Raw genomic sequence first — 18,824 nt, 5'->3', positions numbered from 1 at the left:
AATCCAGAATAGAATTTAAAATTCTCCTCCTCACATATAAAGCCCTTAATGATCTAGCTCCATCATAAATCAGAGATCTGATTGTTCCATATGTTCCTAACAGAGCACTTCGTTCTCAGGCTGCAGGTTTACTGGTGGTTCCTAGAGTCTCTAGAAGTAGAATGGGAGGCAGATCCTTTAGTTATCAGGCTTCTCTCCTGTGGAACCAGCTCCCAGTTTTAATCCTTGAGGCAGACACCCAGTCTACTTTTAAGGCTAGGCTTAAAACTTTCCTTTTTGATAAAGCTTATTGTTAGAGTGGCTTAGGCTATCTTCCTTATTTTTTACCTCCGCCTTCCTCCCTCCCTGTTGGATGGAGTAAGGAGGAGTCAGGTTTGGCCTAAACCGGCTCAGTTATGGTTGAGGTGCAAACACACCCTCCATTTCTGCTACCTGTATGACACCTTCTCTTTTCTAATGGTTATAATCAATCTGACGGAGAGAGGTATCCCGATCCTTGTGATTTTTAGTATAACAATGGCCACCAGTGGGCTCTAGATGGACAAACCTTATCAGTTTATTATTTTACTTAGTGCCCCTACACGTAGCCCCTTCTAGGGTGACTGGGCTCTGGCACTCGGTGGTTTGGTCTGGCCTCCCCGGCAGCCCCACGCCGTTCCGGACCCTTTGTGGGGTGCCTTGAGACGACATTGTTGTAAATAAGTGCTATATAAATAAATAAACTGAAATTGAAACTATCTCTGTAGTTATGCTGCTATATGCTTAGGCTGCTGGAGGACATATTGACCACTTTCACCCTCTTCGCTACATTCTCATACTACTCTCCAATTTTGCATTAGTTGCTGTTATTTCAGTTTTTGACTTTATGTTCTCTCTCTTTTCTCTTCCTAGAAGCTACACCAGGCCTAACTCTGTGTCTACCTGTGACACCTTTCTGGAGAGGGGCATCGTCCAAGCTTCTGCTGGCAACAACTTAATGCTCACTTTCTACAGATGATTCACTTGGCCTTGTCTTTCAGTGTTTAACCCTTTCTCTCTCCTAGATATAGCAATTGACTGAGCTTTTACTGTAACTAATTATATGTGCTCTCTTTCAGACTCTATCCTTGAAAACTGGCTCAAAGTTTATCTATTCTTTCTTTCTAGATGAAACGACTAAAGGAGCTACATTCATTAACATTTACTTTTCCTTCTCATAGAAAGTACTCCTGGATCAGTGCTTCTTTGTTCTTTTTGTGTCTCTGTTCTTTCTCTCAAACCCCCAGTCGGTCATGGCAGATGGCCGCTCACACTGAGCCTGGTTCTGCTGGAGGTTTCTTCTTGTTAAAAGGGAGTTTTTCCTCTCCGCTGTCGCTACATGCATGCTCAGTATGAGGGATTGCTGCAAAGTCAACGCCAGTGACTGTCCACTGTCTCTACATGCTCATCCAGGAGGAGTGAATGCTGCAAGTCACTGACTGGATGCAATCTGCTGGGTTTCCTTAGATAGAAAAACTTTTTATCCAATTTAAATAAATAACTGAATCTGACTGCACTGTTCAATGGTTAGGATTAATTGGAATGTATGTACCTGACTTTTGTGAAGTGCCTTGAGACAACATGTGTTGTGAATTGGCACAATATAAATAAACTGAATTGAATTGAATTACTTTGGTTAGCTATTACTACTTTATATGCTCTATGAAAAGAAGCTTTCACTTTACTTAACAGAAGACACAAAAGATGAATAATGAAAGAACTGACCCCAGAATGACCACAGGGTTGAATAAAATGAAACTGCAAACAGAAAAGAAGTAAAAAGCATTATTGGCACAAAAAACTACTTCAAGTACAAAGAAGATTGTAGATGATCACACAAAGATAGAAATATTAAAACGCTCCACAAAAAGTAAAAATAAAACTGCAAATATAAAATTAGCACCAAAAGTAAGGAACTTTGTATTTTGTCTATTATTTCTTTGTTGCAACCATACCTCTTGATACAAAAAAGATTTAAAAGCCCATTTATTTCTTTTTAAGAGATTTGTAAGGAAAATGCAATTGTGGGTTGAGCAGCAGAGTTGAGTATGTGGGTTGTGTCCATTAAAAATGTGTCAAATCCTTTCTAGCAATACCAAGCAGTTTTTGGGAGAGGCAGTATGATGGTGTGGGGCTGCATCTCTCTCACTGGAAAAACAAGGTTTGTACTGTATCTCAATCCAGGAAGGCATCAAGATGGCATTGTACTACCAGGGGGAATCCAATATCTCCACTCTTAGGGACCAAACTGTCTCCTCCAAGATGTCAATGCTCGCCCTCTGTTTGTTATCTAATCCATTAAATGACAACAAACAAGAGTCAGTAGCAGAATAAACTGTATGTCATTGGGCTTGGCACAATTTTACAGATGCAAACCATCAGTTAACTCAATGGATGACCTCTCCTCATAAATGTGACGCCATTTAAAGAAAAATAAACAGGATTTCCAATTGTATGAGATTTTGCTAAGAAGCATTGTTACAACACAGAAATCATTGACCAAAATTTTGCATTATCTGTGCTAAATTTAGGATTTGAACAATATTAACATCTTTATTTAAACACAAAATAACCCCAAAGAGTAAAAAAAATACATTGAACTTCATCAGCCACAAAAAGCTTGGTATAAAAAATATCACAGTATAGAATATAACAAAGGATTAACAGTAAGTAACATAGTTAACAAATAGAGGTAAAGTAACCAGAACAGACATCATTCATTAGAAACCTCATTCACATGAAAAATATGAACAAAGAGACAAAAAACAACCTTATAGCACTTATAAAAACATAGAATATGACACAAAATCACAACAGTCACTGATGAACAAACAGCAAAATGACCAGATATTGACAAAAAAATGGCAAAATAAATCACCAATAGCTAATAATAGCAGATAAATGTACAAAAATTAGAGAAATTGTGTCTATGCCCAGAAAACATGCCTTTTTTACCTATTACATAATCAGTGCTACAGTTTCAATAACCTTATTGTCTAAAACTGATAATTTTGCATTACTATAGGTGAAAATCTAAAATGGGAAATGTTTAGTTTTATAATGAATCTTCTAAATAAGATCTTTGTGCTCGATAACAATCTGAGTGAACTGAGATTAGACATTTTCAGATACCAAGCTTCAGTTCAATACTTTATCAAAGATAATAGAACCAGTGCCATATGTACAGTATGTGTGACACCTGAGCAGCTTTTAAATTCAGTAAAAACACAATAAAAGCCACCTAATTTACTCTCTAATTTACTCTTGCGACACTGCAACCCTCTCTGACCGTCATTCTTGACAGTGACTGAGATTTTGTCCCAACAAGATTTTCTGCTTCTTCAACACGTCGTTGACTAAGTCGAGAAAGTTACTTTTATATTCTGATAATGCGACACCTAAAACGAAAATATTACCTATTTTTAAAGCTTATGTGTTCTCGATACATAAGGCTAGTCTTCAATAAACTCACATCTTTCTCCTGCTGATGATGCCTGCATGTAAAGTAGTTTGCTGAGCTGCTATATAAACATTAGCATCCTTACTCTCTGTTTTGACATAACTAGTTTATAATTTGCCTAGTAACATTTCAGTGGGATTCCAGGTTATCATTGTTTGAACATTGTACATACCATTGTTCTTGTACGGAGTTGCCGTCTCCTTTTCCGTATTACCTGTAGTTTATGGATGCTCTCTTTTTGCATTAGAGGGAACATTGCGTGCAGCTCAGCAAGATTCGCTGTCTCACTACCAAGCTGTTGATGACTCATGCTTGGTTTGCAAAACTGGTGGAAATGCACGTCGGGGCTCAACAAAACACCAAAGTTCGAAGGCATGCGAACCGAACCAGTTTAAGAACGAGAGTTCTTTCGGTGGAAAAACGCTGCGTGTGAATAAAAAATATAGAAAATGTTCTCCTGCTTCATAAACTTAGCACTTTGCTTTGAACAACATACAATTGAATTACTAGTGTTTCAGCTGCTCTCTGTGCAGCTCTCCCATCCAAAGAAAGAGATCTGAGCTCAGAGTACAGAGCCGGTCACACTATAAAGAGAGGCAGAGATCTGCAGCAGCCAATACAGTCTCTCTTTCACTGTAAACATCATTGCTAGGAGTGAAAAACAAATTGGGAAATCCAAATATTTAGGATTGGAGAAAAACGTTGTGCATGACCAACTCACAAAAGTACTCACACTATGGGTGTGGCTAACATACAGTCGAAGACAATCCATCACTCACAGGTATCCAGAGTTTAATCAGGGACTCAAATTCAGATTATTTTAAAAGGCCTTGCTTGGCATATTCCTTGTTTTAATTCATACTTGCAAGAGGACTTTTTTTTGTGAACTGTTTACAGCCCAAAAAGTGGTGCATGCTATATGTTTATCATAAATTGTTTTGAAGTTACAGAATACCATGGTGATATTTAGTGCAATATTTATGAAGAAAATGCAATTCACATGGCGTCACTCTTTGATGTTTGACATCTTTTCATGTCTGCAATTTTTTTCTCTTAAACACTTGCCTTCAAGCAAATCATTTACATGTGGTCTCTTGGGAACAGTGCTCAGCCAACTATTATAATCTGTAAGACTTTGATGTGATTAGTGTTAATAATTAGTCCTCAGTTGTCAAAACAGAAATCATATAAATGTGACCTACACTCACGGATAAAAGAGCAAACCCACTAAATTCAGAGGATTGAAACTGGAAAGGCTTGTGATGTTTCTACAAGGTTAAAGAGAATCAGAATCAGCTTTATTGCCAAGTTCGTACATGCAACAAACTTGCATCATGAAGATATCCTGTGTCTGTATGTATTCTGACAGCCTTTAAAGATCTGAATGCTTCAGCTGCTAATTTAAAAAAAAAGGTAGTTTGAAAAGCTGTATTTTCTCTGGCATTTGAGGCTGTCATGTAAAGGAGGAAGAGCAACCCAATCAGATGCACAGCATACAACTAAACTGAGCATATATAGGGTGTGTTAGAGATTTACCAGTGTTATTTAACACCTGCAAAGAATAATGTCTGACATCAGTCACATTATTCATGAAACATTTTGTGCTCAGATGATGTAGAAAGAGTTTATTTCAGCCACTAGCCCTGAAATTCCTTCTGCACAGCAACAAGCTCCACTCAACCTTTTAGTTGGAACCCAATGAAACATATTCAGTGATCAATATTTTCCTGAGTCCACTCTGACCCCACCTTTGCCGCAGTGTCAGAAATAATTATAGTCTGATGCCAAACATGAACACACTGTGCTCACCAATGATGATCCAATCATTTTTACTGGAAGAAGGTTGTTGTTTGGACCTCCACATGTAACTGCAATAGTGTGTTCTGTATTAGAAGTGCTTTTAATATATCTCTTCTGCCCCCTGCTGGAGGAGGTACAGCATATCAGGGAATTATAAAGAAATTTATTTTGTAAAGAAAGGGATTTATGCAACATTGGCATAATTTATACTTTATCTTTAAAAAGATCCAAGCCCGGCTGTAAAATGACAGGATATTTTAAAACTATACTTTGCATATCAAAAGTAGCTTTAGACAGGAAAAGGTTTATTTCCATAACATCTTTCACTGATGTTAAAATTGTGTTGTAATTATAAATATAAATATATTATTTAATATTAATCCTTTAATATTTTATTAAATAATATTTCGGTCTGTTAAGGGTTGTCCTGTGAATATCAGCCCAATAAGGCGGTGGCATTAGGACAAAATTGAAAGGGATGAGCCAAGCTCTGACATTATTGAACAGCCAAACTCGGCACACACATGGAATGAATTCACACAATTTCTTAAAATACAAGAATTTATTAACCAAAATAAGTCAACTCAAGTCAAACATATTTCAATCAACAAACTCTTTACTATGCTAAAACAATCCAACTAAACTACCAAGCAGAATTAAAGAATAACGAAGACTAATGGGCTATGTAAAATATAAACAAGTTGATCAAAGATGGTTGAAAACCATGACTGAAAGAGTGATGCAACATTACCATGCAATGTTTATGTTTGAGAACTGAGGATTATCTTGAAGAATCTGGAATTGAAGTTAAGTTAGTCTTGGAACTAACGTAGGCAATAATTGGTATACCTTTAGACAACCATTCACAATGCAACATCGGATAAAATATCATTCTAATAAAGTTATATTTTAATTCAATTTTCAATTCATTTCAGTTTTATTTATTTATTTGGAATGGTATAGGGTTGTTGGGGAGGTTAGATTAAACTACTGAGTTTTAAGAGTTTGGTCATTTTAGAATGGACTATGTCTAGGGGTACTAAGTAAAATAATACACTGATAAAGTGTGTCCATGTAGAGCCCACTGATGGTCATTGTTATACTTAAAACCACAAGGATTGGGGGTACCTCTCTATCAGACTGATTATAACCATTGGAAAAGAGAAGGGGTCATATAGGTAGCAGAAATGGAGGGTGTGTTTGCACCTCAACCATAACTGAGCCGGTTTAGGCTAAACCTGACTCCCCCTTACTCAATCAAACAGGGAGAGAGGAAGGCAGAGGTAAAAATAATTAGAGAGTGTTCTTTCCTGTTGCATTATATGAAAGGTGAGTAACTTTAAAATGGGCTAATTCAATTCACTCGAATCATATAGATTTCAAGTCAGGTACATGCATTCCAATTAATAACTAACTATTGAACAGTACAGTCAGCTTCAGTTATTTATTCAAATTGGATAAAAAATTTTCTATCTAAGGAAACCTAGCAGATTGCATCCAGTCAGTGACTTTTAGCAGTCACTCCTCCTGGATGAGCATGTAGAGACATTGGACAGTCACTGGCGTTGACTTTGCAGCAATCCCTCATACTGAGCATGCATGTAGCGACAGTGGAGAGGAAAAACTCCCTTTTAACAGGAAGAAACCTCCAGCAGAACCAGGCTCAGTGTGAGCGGCCATCTGCCACGAGGGGGGATTTGAGAGAACAGAGCAGAGACACACAAAGAATACAGAAGCACTGATCCAGGAAGGATCAGTGCTTCTGTAAATGTTAATGGATGTGGCTCCATTAGTCATTTCACCTAGAAAGAAAGAATAGATAAACTCTGAGCCAAGGTTAGAGTCTGAAAGAGAGCACATACAGTTAGTCACAGTAAAATCTCAGTTAGTAGGAGAGAGAAAGGGTTAAACACTGAAAGACAGGGCCAAGTGTATCATCAGTAGAAGGTGAGCATTAAGTTGTTGTCAGCAGAGGCTTGGACGATGCCCCTCTCCAGAAAGGTGTCACAGGTAGACACAGAGCCAGGCCAGGTGTAGCTTCTAAGAAGAGAAAAGAGAGAGAACATAAAATTAAAAGCTGAAATAACAGCAAATAATGCAAAATTGGAGAGTAGTATGAGAATGTAGCGAAGAGAGTGAAAGAGGTCAATATGTCCTCCAGCAGCCTATAAGCCCATAGCAGCATAACTACAGAGATAGTTCAGGATAACCTAAGCCACTCTAACTATAAGCCTTATCAAAAAGGAAAGTTTTAAGCCTAGCCTTAAAAGTAGACAGGGTGTCTGCCTCACGGACTAAAACTGGGAGCTGGTTCCACAGGAGAGGAGCCTGATAACTGAAGGTTCGTCCTCCCATTCTACTTCTAGAGACTCTAGGAACCACCAGTAAACCTGCAGTCTGAGAACGAAGTGCTCTGTTAGGAACATATGGAACAATCAGATATCTTATGTATGATGGTGCTAGATCATTAAGGGCTTTATATGTGAGGAGGAGAATTTTAAATTCTATTCTGGATTTAACAGGGAGCCAATGAAGGGAAGCTAAAATAGGAGAAATATGATCTCTCTTTTTAATTTCCATCAGAACTCTTGCTGCAGCATTTTGAATCAGCTGAAGGCTTTTAACTGCATTTTGTGGACATCCTTATAGTAAAGAATTACAATAGTCCAGCCTTGAGGTAACAAATGCATGGACTAGTTTTTCAGCGTCACTCCTGGATAGGATATTTCTAATTTTGGCAATGTTCCGGAGATGAAAGAAGGAAATCCTAGAAACCTGTTTAATATGGGATTTAAATGACATGTCCTGGTCAAAAATAACACCAAGGATGGATATTACCGGAGGTCAATTTAATGCCATCCAGGTTAAGTTATTGACTAAGCAGTTTCTTTTTTAAAGACTCTGGTCCAAAGACAACAACTTCTGTCTTGTCTGAATTTAGAAGCAGAAGATTTAAAGTCATCCAAGTTTTTATGTCTTCAAGACATGTTTGTAGTCTATCTAACTGGTTGGGCTCATCAGGATTTATGGATAAGTAAAGCTGAGTATCATCAGCGTAACAGTGAAAATGTATCCTATGCTGCCTGATAATTTGACCTATTGGAATCATATATATAGTAAAGAGAATCGGCCCAAGTACTGAACCCTGTGGTACTCCACAATTAACCCTGGAGTTTAAAGATGATTTATCATTTACATGAACAAACTGGAATCTGTCAGACAAATAAGATTTTAAAGAATGATTTGTTGAATAAAACCAACCTTCTGGATGACCAATTCTCAATGGTGTTTAATTAGCTCCCTTTATTTATTAAAATAACATTTAAAGAAATATTATTTTGAATAAGAACCAAATCTTTGAGAAATGGGCTTAATTGTGTTACTTAGTTATCAAGTTTAGTAAAATAATATTTAGAGAAATATTATTTTACTAGATTGAAAACTAACAACCGTTTTGGGTAAATGATCTTAGCAGGCAACGTGTTCTTAGCTGTTAGCAGTTAAAGCTAACAAAAGAAGCTTGTAGCTTATCATCAGAATCAAACACATACCTTTAAAATACCACTAATAAAAGTGTTAAAATGCATAAGCGTGGTCGGCGCGTTATGGCCGATCTTCTGTGTTTAAAATCACCCTTTAAATAAAGTTTGTCTTAACTTAAAAAACAAACAAACACAGAACACATTAACTGAGCACATGTGCTCAGCAGATAATCTGCTAGCACTAAGATGGCTGAGTTTTCAACATAAACAAAACCAAACGTCATAAAACGAAAAATGTTTAGATTATTTCATTCAAAACTACTACTTTGCCCAAAACTCAACCTCTTACGTGAACCGTGCTGAGGAAAAGTTGTCTGGGGACAAAGTTGAAGAAAGCATCCACAGTGAACAAAGGGTTAACTGCAGCTAACCTCCGTCGCTGTGGGGTGGAGCGGCTTGTTCTGACGGCCGGCCAAACTGCATGTTACTGCTGTAACCACGGTGATGCGGTCCCATTGTCTTTCCTTCAGACCGGGAAAACTGCTCCACTCGGCGTCGTAGAGACAGAGTCTCTGCTGGGAACTCTCTGGAACACAGTTTGCTTCTGTAGACCTCAGAGAGAAACGTCAAGCCACGCTTGTTCCTTAATTACCCCGTTCATGAATGAATACCGGATACACAAACAGCGATTCATTCCTACTTAACTTAGTGCTTATGATCGCGTGATTGTATGACACTCTTGGATCCAGTTTGAAGAGTTATGTGTGTTTGCCTGCAAAGAGACATTAGCGCACTGTGTCCCTCCGTCCAAGGAGGGACACAGTGCGCTAATGTCGAAGGAGTAATTTAAATTCTTGCTTGAATTAAATTACAATATAGAATTTGTAGTACCATATTAATAATTTAAGCACTGTTTGCTGCCTTTTATGATTCACTTGCATTTAAATTATACCAACATGCTTACAATACTTTGCTAAATGTTTTCCAGAGGTTTTCATTTTAAAATGTTTAAAATGTTTTTTTCTGTATTTTCCCATTAAAAGTTATTGTATTAATTAAGGCTTTTATAAACCACCTGAGCACATATTATAATTGCCTTATATAACTGCTGGACTGAAGAATCAGTGCAAATGTCAGCCTGTTTGTGTACTTCTTATAGTTTCTTGCTTGTTTCAGAAGTTAATATCTGAGATGCTCACATCTCCTTAGGTCTACATTTAAGGAACATGCATAATGTACAAATTAAACATAAATTGATTGGAATTAATTAGTTCTGTAAGGATTACCTTTTATTTTACACATGGACAGCACTTTTGATACATTTTATTTTTTTAAATAAGTGTCTAACAGATAGCAAACATTGGGTCTTTTCCCAACTTTTCCAACACTTTCGCAGGATCCCACAAACGTACCCTTACATTTGTTTACTCTTCTCTTCATTTGTTTTTAACAGAGGAGATCCTGCAGACCCACATTGCCCACTGGTGGTCTCCAGACGGACTCCGTTTGGCCTATATGACCATCAATGATACGCTGGTGCCAAAAATGGAAGTCCCATATTTCACTGGCACACCGTATCCCGGAAGCCAGGACTATCATTACCCAAAGGTCAGACTGGAACACAAACCATCCCAACTGCCATATAGTTCAGCAAACCTAGTGTGGATTTAATTGATTTGTTTTGAATAAATGTGTGAAATGAAAGGGAAGTCAAAGGGGGCAAGTTGCAGCTGTAGTGAGGATCCTCCAGAGACCTAAATGTTCAGCATGACTTTCACAAACAACAAATAAACACAGCATTGCTCTGCAGGCTGGAGACTGATTTAAGTGCAGGAGGCTTTTACAGTGTGATAATAGGTGTTATTTTGAATCCTTTTGGTTCAGGAACTGAAAGTCTTATCTATCTTTTTATAGAAAAATGTTAGATGTCTGACACATCACGAAACTCTCTTTTGAATACTCAGGTTGAATGTTTAAACTGAGGTAGTCAGTATGTGATTTAAGCTTCAAAAGAAGGAACAAGTTCACATTAAATGTTTTAGAAGCCCTCTGTCACCTTAATTTTAAGTTTGCTAATATTTATTGAAGTTTAGTATGTAAGTGACTGATATGAAGGAGGATTAGGGTCGCTCAGAGGAAGATAGATTTGATAGATTTTTTTTCCATTACACAATAAAGTTGAAATATCGAGGATACAGTCAAAATTAGATTCCAAGAATAAAGTTGAAATGTTGAAAAAAAGTCTGAATTCTGTTTTTGTGATTGGTCAAATTATTGGTAATTAAGTGGAAGTATTATCTTGAAGAAAAGGTGAACCCAAACAGGTTTAATATGAGTCATATCTTATACAGTAGTTTATTTATGCAAGAAATAGCTGTCGCAGGTCTTTGCGCCAGTGTCATTTTAGCTTTATTAAATATATATTTTTGCACTTTTTTCTCAACATTTCAAGTTTTTTTTTTTCTCAATTTGACTTTTTTGACATTGGAAACAATTTTAACTTCTTCCAAGAGACCAAAGATCTCTACTGCAGGTATAAATGTTACACGCTCTAAAATTGTACAGCAATTTTCAGCCCATGCTAGGGCGTGCGTGCCTGCGTGCAGGCCTATGTATGTATACATATGTATGTATGTATGGCAAAGACTGCTTCCTGAGGGTGCTTAGGAGAAATAACATTATACAGAGACTACTGGTGACCTACTGCATCTGTGTGTGGTGCACCAGCTGCACAGTGGCTCAGAGGACAGAGCTCCAGGGGGTCATTAACACTGCCCAAAAGATCCCTGGCTGCCCTCTCCCCACACTTGAAGAAATTCACAGTTCCCGCTTTTTTCAAAAAGCCCAGTAGATCATAAAGCACGCTTCTCATCAGGGTCACACTTTGAACTGTTACCGTCAAGCAGATGCTACAGATCAGTTAAACGACGACAAGCAGACTCAACAACAGTTTCCATCCAACAGCAACAGCTAAACTCAACACAGCCAGAATGTAAAGGAAGATGCAATACTAGGAATGAGCAATTGGTATGAATTGTGTGTATGTGTTTTTATTTCATCTTTTTAACAACTGCTTCTATTTTAAATTTTGCATAAATTTATTGCTCACGCACAGACCAGATAGATTTGTTCTCAATTTGGTTGTACTCGTGACAATGACAACGGAGGCGATTCTGATTCTGCATTTGGGGTCATCTCATTGGTGCCCCCGTTGTTAATTTCATCAACACCAAAACATCTGACACTGATTAAGAACCCTCTCTACTACTTAACTGACCAGATCAGTATTACAGTTTAACTAACTTGATATTATGCTCTGATTAAAAAGCATTCCTTTAATTTTTTGGAGCAGTGTAAATTTATACAGAACTTCACTTGTTTTCTTCTTAGGCTGGAGAAGAGAACCCTGTAGTGCACCTGTCTGTGGTGAGCCTCCACGGCCCCCTGCACACAGTGGTGATGAAGAAACCTGACGACCCTCGGATAGGGTAAGCGACATATGGGCAGTGCCTGTATGTTTGTGTGACAACAAGTCCCAATGCTATCCCTGAAGTAGTTTGTTTGAGGCTGTCAAAGGTGTGATGTATTCTTTTTTTACAGGAGGGAATATTATATCACCGTGGTGAAATGGGCCACCAATACCAAACTGGCTGTTAACTGGCTGAATAGAGCCCAGAACAACTCTATCCTCACGCTGTGTGAGGCCACCACTGGAGTGTGCATCAAGGTGACACAAAGTGTGACAGATTTCTGCCTCCATTTATGTTCTGTTATTGTATTGTATTGCATTGCTTGTATTAATATTTTATTTTCTTCTCTGAGCCTTCTTCTCTTGTGGATGCTGAAGTATATTGTGAATAAAAACCTCAGAGGCCATTCTGCTGCTGCTAAAACCCATCAGACATTCAAACCTAAAGCTGAAAATAGGTCCAAAAAAAGGGACTATTGTGTCCTATTGTGCAGCTAAAAACTAAAGAGGCTGGCTGTTAAAAGAATCTTTTAGCTGTTATTCAGTATTTTGGCTTAGAAAACATACCTCTATCACATACAAGCATCTCTAAAAAGACCCAGGATTTAGATTGGTGTTGTGCGCCTATGTCACGTTGTTGAAGCTCGAAAGTGCATAATTTTCTGTCAGAATGTATCCTTGTTTATCAAACTCGGGTAACAAGAAATTGGGCAGTGTCTGAAAAATGAATAAACAAAGAAGGAAATGCAAACTTAAACATCACATCTAACAGCAAATAGATTATATATCAAATGTTCACAATTTGAATTATTTTCTCCTGTATTTACACAGTTGGCAGACAGATGGCAGTAGTTATGAATCTCCTACTTATTAGACTATTTTCCATACAGTGGACTTTTTCCAGGATCATAAGATGCTACAGTCTTCTTTGTGAAAACCTCACATATTTTGCTCTCATCTTGGTGTTAACGTTTAGTTCAAGTAAAGATCTAACCATGTATGCCCAATGTGATACGCCTGTCTGTAATATTACCCATTTTTAGTGGGAGTAAATTTATTTCTCACCAAAAACTGCTTTAATTTTTAATGCATTTTTAATGCATTTATTGTTTGGTTACACTTCTTAAACTTTTCAGTATTGTTAAAATTGATATTAAATATCCATGTGTCCAAATATGTTTGATAAACACACATACTGACTTAGGATGTCCAATTTTATAAACATGGCTTTAGATACTAGCAAATATTCCTGAAAAGGATTCATCATCTTCTTCTTCATCACTTATTTATTTATTAAGCGCTTTACAAATCAAAAGGCAACCAAAGTGCTGTACAGGTAAATAAAAACTAAAATGAAGATGATGATAATAACTAAAAGCAATAAAATACAAGGTTGTCAATATTAGTCTTACAATCAGCAATAAAGAGCATAGAAGAAACAAGGACTGGCCTTATACTCTCTGAAATTAGAATCCAATTTAAAAAGATGTGTTTTTTAAAGAGATTAGTGCATTAGTGCACATCCATTCTGTGCACTAATGCACCTGCACAACATCCTGGTTGTTGGATTTTTAATAGTTTATCTAATTATAGGTTGGATGCTCTTGCTGCTCATTTAACTAAACTTTAGGCTAAGGAGCACCAGTAATGTCACATAATGTTCCTTTAAGCCATAAAGGAAACAGCTTTCAAAGAATTTTGAAAACTTTTCTTGCAATACAGCTTCCTATATAAATTATCGCTCTAGAATGGAACAATCAAGGTATTCGCTGTACAGGTCATAAGTCTATCAGAGACACACAAGACAGTCAACCATGCATGCACAAACATTAACACTAAACACCAATTTGGAGTTGCCTTTTAACCTTGCATTTATGAAATGGTCTGTGAGAGGAACCCAGAATATTATGAGAAAACCAATGCATGCACTGGGAAAGAATAGAAATTCTCCACGGAAATGCCCTGCCTGGGATTTGAACTCCTAACCTTCTTTCTGCAAGGCAACAATGCTCACAGTGCAGTTCAGCCACACTGTTCTTTCATTGACTGTATATTTCCATATAGGCTAATATAGCATGGTGATATACTTACCATCATTTCATTTTTACTCTTACTGTTTTCTTTTTAGTTGGAAAAAGGGTTGCATTTCATTTTTTGGGGTAAAGTTTTATGCTCTGACATTCTATTTTTTCCAGAAACATGAAGATGAGAGTGACAGTTGGCTGCATCGGCAGGTATGTGAAGGAGACAATCCCAGTCTGTTTTGTGACAAAATAGTTGGTCAGAAAATGCCTTCTGTTTAGGTTTGCAGAAGTACCTACTGAGATTAAATCCAGAACAACTTTATAGGAAATATGCATTTTGCTTTACTTCTCTCATCTATGCAGAATGAACCCCCACTGTTTTCTAAAGATGGACACAAGTTTTTTTTCACCAGGGCAATCCCTCAAGGAGGGAGAGGAAAGTTTTTCCACATTTCTATGTCCACCTCTATGGTAAGGGCAGGCACAACTCTTTTTTTAAAGAAATATTTTGGGTTTAAGAAATTAATTTTTAATGTCTTGTGATCTTCTAGCCTAACAAGAGCACAGACATCCTCCAGTCTCTGACATCCGGAGACTGGGATGTCACCAGCATCTTGGCCTACAATCATGAAAGGAACCTCATGTAAGTGATGCTTCTGCACATATTAAAAGCGCTAGCGCTTCAAATTCACAATTACTTGACATCTGGATGATTTACAGATACTTTCTGAGCACAGAAGACGACCCAAAACGACGGCACTTGTACAGGTAGGATTGTGATAAAAGTTGTCTGGATGCTTTTTGGAGTTGCTGGAGAGCTGTGCAGGACAACATTAACACCATGTCATCCCACAGCGCTGACACTATCGCTCCTTTCAACCGCTGCTGCCTGTCCTGTGACTTCAAGTGTGGTTTTATGGATGTTTCATTCAGCCACAACATGCAGTACTTTTTGCTCAACTGCAAAGGTGGGAGACATCTACATTTAACGTTTACCCTCCCTGATAGGGAGAATCTGCAGGGTTAAGGCGGTCTTCGGTGAAAAGTTCAATAATTTTATATTTTGTGTAAGACTGGCAGCTAAAATCACACTGGATGTTAGAAGATAACCTCAAACAGCTGCTGAGTCCACATGTTTGCTAGCTGAAAAGAGTGTATGATCTGATTCCATGCTCTCACATTAGCACAGCTGAGGACATATACAGGTCCTTCTCAAAATATTAGCATATTGTGATAAAATTCATTATTTTCCATAATGTCATGATGAAAATTTAACATTCATATATTTTAGATTCATTGCACACTAACTGAAATATTTCAGGTCTGCACGGTGGCGCAGTTGGTAGCACTGTTGCCTTGCAGCAAGAAGGTCCTGGGTTTGATTCCCAGCTGGGGGTCTTTCTGCATGGAGTTTGCATGTTCTCCCCGTGCATGCGTGGGTTCTCACCGGGTACTCCGGCTTCCTCCCACAGTCCAAAGACATGAGTGTTAGGTTAATTGGTCTCTCTAAATTGACCTTAGGTGTATGAATGAGTGTGTGCATGGTTGTTTGTGTGTTGCCCTGCGATGGACTGGTGACCTGTCCAGGGTGTACCCTGCCTCTTGCCCATAGACTGCTGAAGATAGGCACCAGCTCCCCCGCGACCCACTATGGAATAAGCGGTAGAAAATGACTGACTGACTTTTATTGTCTTAATACGGATGATTTTGGCATACAGCTCATGAAAACCCAAAATTCCTATCTCACAAAATTAGCATATCATTAAAAGTGTCTCTAAACGAGCTATGAACCTAATCATCTGAATCAACAAGTTAACTCTAAACACCTGCAAAAGATTCCTGAGGCCTTTAAAACTCCCAGCCTGGTTCATCACTCAAAACCCCAATCATGGGTAAGACTGCCAACCTGACTGCTGTCCAGAAGGCCACTATTGACACCCTCAAGCAAGAGGGTAAGACACAGAAAGAAATTTCTGAACGAATAGGCTGTTCCCAGAGTGCTGTATCAAGGCACCTCAGTGGGAAGTCTGTGGGAAGGAAAAAGTGTGGCAGAAAACGCTGCACAACGAGAAGAGGTGACCGGACCCTGAGGAAGATTGTGGAGAAGGGCCGATTCCAGACCTTGGGGGACCTGCGGAAGCAGTGGACTGAGTCTGGAGCCACCGTGCACAGGCGTGTGCAGGAAATGGGCTACAGGTGCCGCATTCCCCGGGTCAAGCCACTTTTGAACCAGAAACAGCGGCAGAAGCGCCTGACCTGGGCTACAGAGAAGCAGCACTGGACTGTTTCTCAGTGGTCCAAAGTACTTTTTTCAGATGAAAGAAAATTCTGCATGTCATTCGGAAATCAAGGTGCCAGAGTCTGGAGGAAGACTGGGGAGAAGGAAATGCCAAAATGCCAGAAGTCCAGTGTCAAGTACCCACAGTCAGTGATGGTCTGTGGTGCCGTGTCAGCTGCTGGTGTTGGTCCACTGTTTTATCAAGGGCAGGGTCAATGCAGCTAGCTATTAGGAGATTTTGGAGCACTTCATGCTTCCATCTGCTGAAAAGCTTTTTGGAGATGAAGATTTCATTTTTCAGCACGACCTGGCACCTGCTCACAGTGCCAAACCACTGGTAAATGGTTTACTGACCATGGTATCACTGTGCTCAATTGGCCTGCCAACTCTCCTGACCTGAACCTCATAGAGAATCTGTGGGATATTGTGAAGAGAACATTGAGAGACTCAAGACCCAACACTCTGGATGAGCTAAAGGCCGCTATCGAAGCATCCTGGGCCTCCATAAGACCTCAGCAGTGCCACAGGCTGATTGCCTCCATGCCACGCCGCATTGAAGCAGTCATTTCTGCAAAAGGATTCCCGACCAAGTATTGAGTGCATAACTGTACATGATTATTTGAAGGTTGACCTTTTTTGTATTAAAAACACTTTTCTTTTATTGGTCGGATGAAATATGTTAATTTTGTGAGATAGGAATTTTGGGTTTTCATGAGCTGTATGCCACAATCATCCATATTAAGACAATAAAAGACCTGAAATATTTCAGTTAGTGTGCAATGAATCTAAAATATATGAATGTTAAATTTTCATCATTACATTATGGAAAATAATGAACTTTATCACAATATGCTAATATTTTGAGAAGGACCTGTATTATGTGGACGTTTACTTAGCAGATAGGACAGTAAGGGTAACGTTGTGTTGCTTTTTATAGTAAATTAATTAATTTATTTCTGTTAACCAATTGTCTCACTTCTGCTTGTTATTTAGGTCCAGATATACCAAATGTGGCTGTTTACAGAACAGGCGACAAACAGAGTGAGTTGTAGACTTTCGCATAGAAACACTGGTTCTCAGCCAACATTTACATACCAGGGTTCCTGCGGGTAGGAAATCTGCTGGAAAACGAGCTCCAGATGGGATTGTCCAAAGTTTATATAATAGTTAAATGCTAATCACCTCTAAAAGGTTGATGACAGCTCAGTTTAAAAATTGGGACCCTAATGAATCCTAGATTTGTACCCTTTTGAGACCCGGTTAAGACCCACATACGGTGCCTTGCAATAAGATTCATAGTCCTTCAAGTTTTTTTTGCATTTTGTGACATTATAACCACAAATTCTAACCTGTGTGCTAGACTAACAGTAGTGCGTAATTGTGAAGGTCTTTTTGGGTATGTCTCTACCAGCATTACACATCTAGAGAACAATATTTATGTTAATTTTTCCTTGCAAAATAGCTCAAGCTTATGGAAAATATCAATAAACAGCAGTTTTCAAGTGTTGCCACAGATTTCCAGTCGGATTTAGGAGTGGCTCATCTAACTCATGAATCAATGCCTTCCTCTTAGGGTTGCAGTTCTGCTGTAAGGTGCAACTCCACCCCAGGCTCAAGTCTTTTTGAGTCTCTAACAGGTTTTCTTCAAAGATTGCCAAATATCATGCTTCATCTATTTTCCCATCAAGTTTGACTATCTTTATCTGTTTATTCCAGTTTAAGAACACTCCCCCCTCCTACAGCATGATGCTGCCACTGCCAGCACCATTTTTCATGGTGGACATGGTGTGTCTAGGGTGTTAGTTTTCCCCCATTTCCCCCTACATTTTGTACATAGGCCTGAGTTCAGTTTTACTCTAATTTGACCAAAGCTTTCTTCACTTTTGCCGAGCTTGCAGCAAACTGCAGAGGGAGATTATTTGGGCTTTCCCTCCGCAATTCAACAATCTTGCCACTCATCTATAAAGGCTAGAATTGTGGAGTGCACCAGTCATAGTTGTTATCTTGAAGATTCTCACACCTAATCTGTGGCAGTCTGTCGCTCCTCCAGGATTACTATGGCCCTCTTAGCTGCTTTGATTAATTAATACTCTCCTTGCATGGCCAGTCGGTTAGTTGTGTCACTCTTTCCATTTTCAGAAGACAGATTGAATTATACTCTGTGGGCTTTCCAAAGCCTGGGATATTGTTCTAATAACTAACCCTGTTTAGGCTTCTCCATAACTTTATCCCTGATATATTTGTGTCCTTGGTCTTCATGATGGTGCTTATTTACTAATTCCAACAAACCCAC

At 38.5% G+C, this 18,824-nt stretch overlaps 1 protein-coding gene across 4 annotated transcripts in view; it reads left to right on the top strand.

Annotated features, from left to right (window-relative positions):
• Positions 1-18,824, top strand: part of LOC124870045 (dipeptidyl aminopeptidase-like protein 6) — a 172,888-nt gene that overhangs the window by 139,632 nt on the left and 14,432 nt on the right. For all 4 annotated transcript variants that reach the window (XM_047368468.1, XM_047368467.1, XM_047368464.1 and 1 more), the window contains exons 9-17: positions 10,214-10,368; positions 12,151-12,248; positions 12,361-12,487; positions 14,425-14,463; positions 14,617-14,724; positions 14,805-14,896; positions 14,974-15,021; positions 15,109-15,221; positions 17,525-17,572. In XM_047368468.1, the coding sequence (XP_047224424.1) occupies positions 10,214-10,368; positions 12,151-12,248; positions 12,361-12,487; positions 14,425-14,463; positions 14,617-14,724; positions 14,805-14,896; positions 14,974-15,021; positions 15,109-15,221; positions 17,525-17,572 (828 nt within the window). The remainder of the gene's footprint in view (positions 1-10,213; positions 10,369-12,150; positions 12,249-12,360; positions 12,488-14,424; positions 14,464-14,616; positions 14,725-14,804; positions 14,897-14,973; positions 15,022-15,108; positions 15,222-17,524; positions 17,573-18,824) is intronic.

This window comes from Girardinichthys multiradiatus, chromosome 6 (assembly GCF_021462225.1).
Source record: "Girardinichthys multiradiatus isolate DD_20200921_A chromosome 6, DD_fGirMul_XY1, whole genome shotgun sequence".
In the NCBI taxonomy this organism is placed as follows: domain Eukaryota; kingdom Metazoa; phylum Chordata; class Actinopteri; order Cyprinodontiformes; family Goodeidae; genus Girardinichthys; species Girardinichthys multiradiatus.
This window is presented reverse-complemented; position numbering and strand designations above follow the sequence as displayed.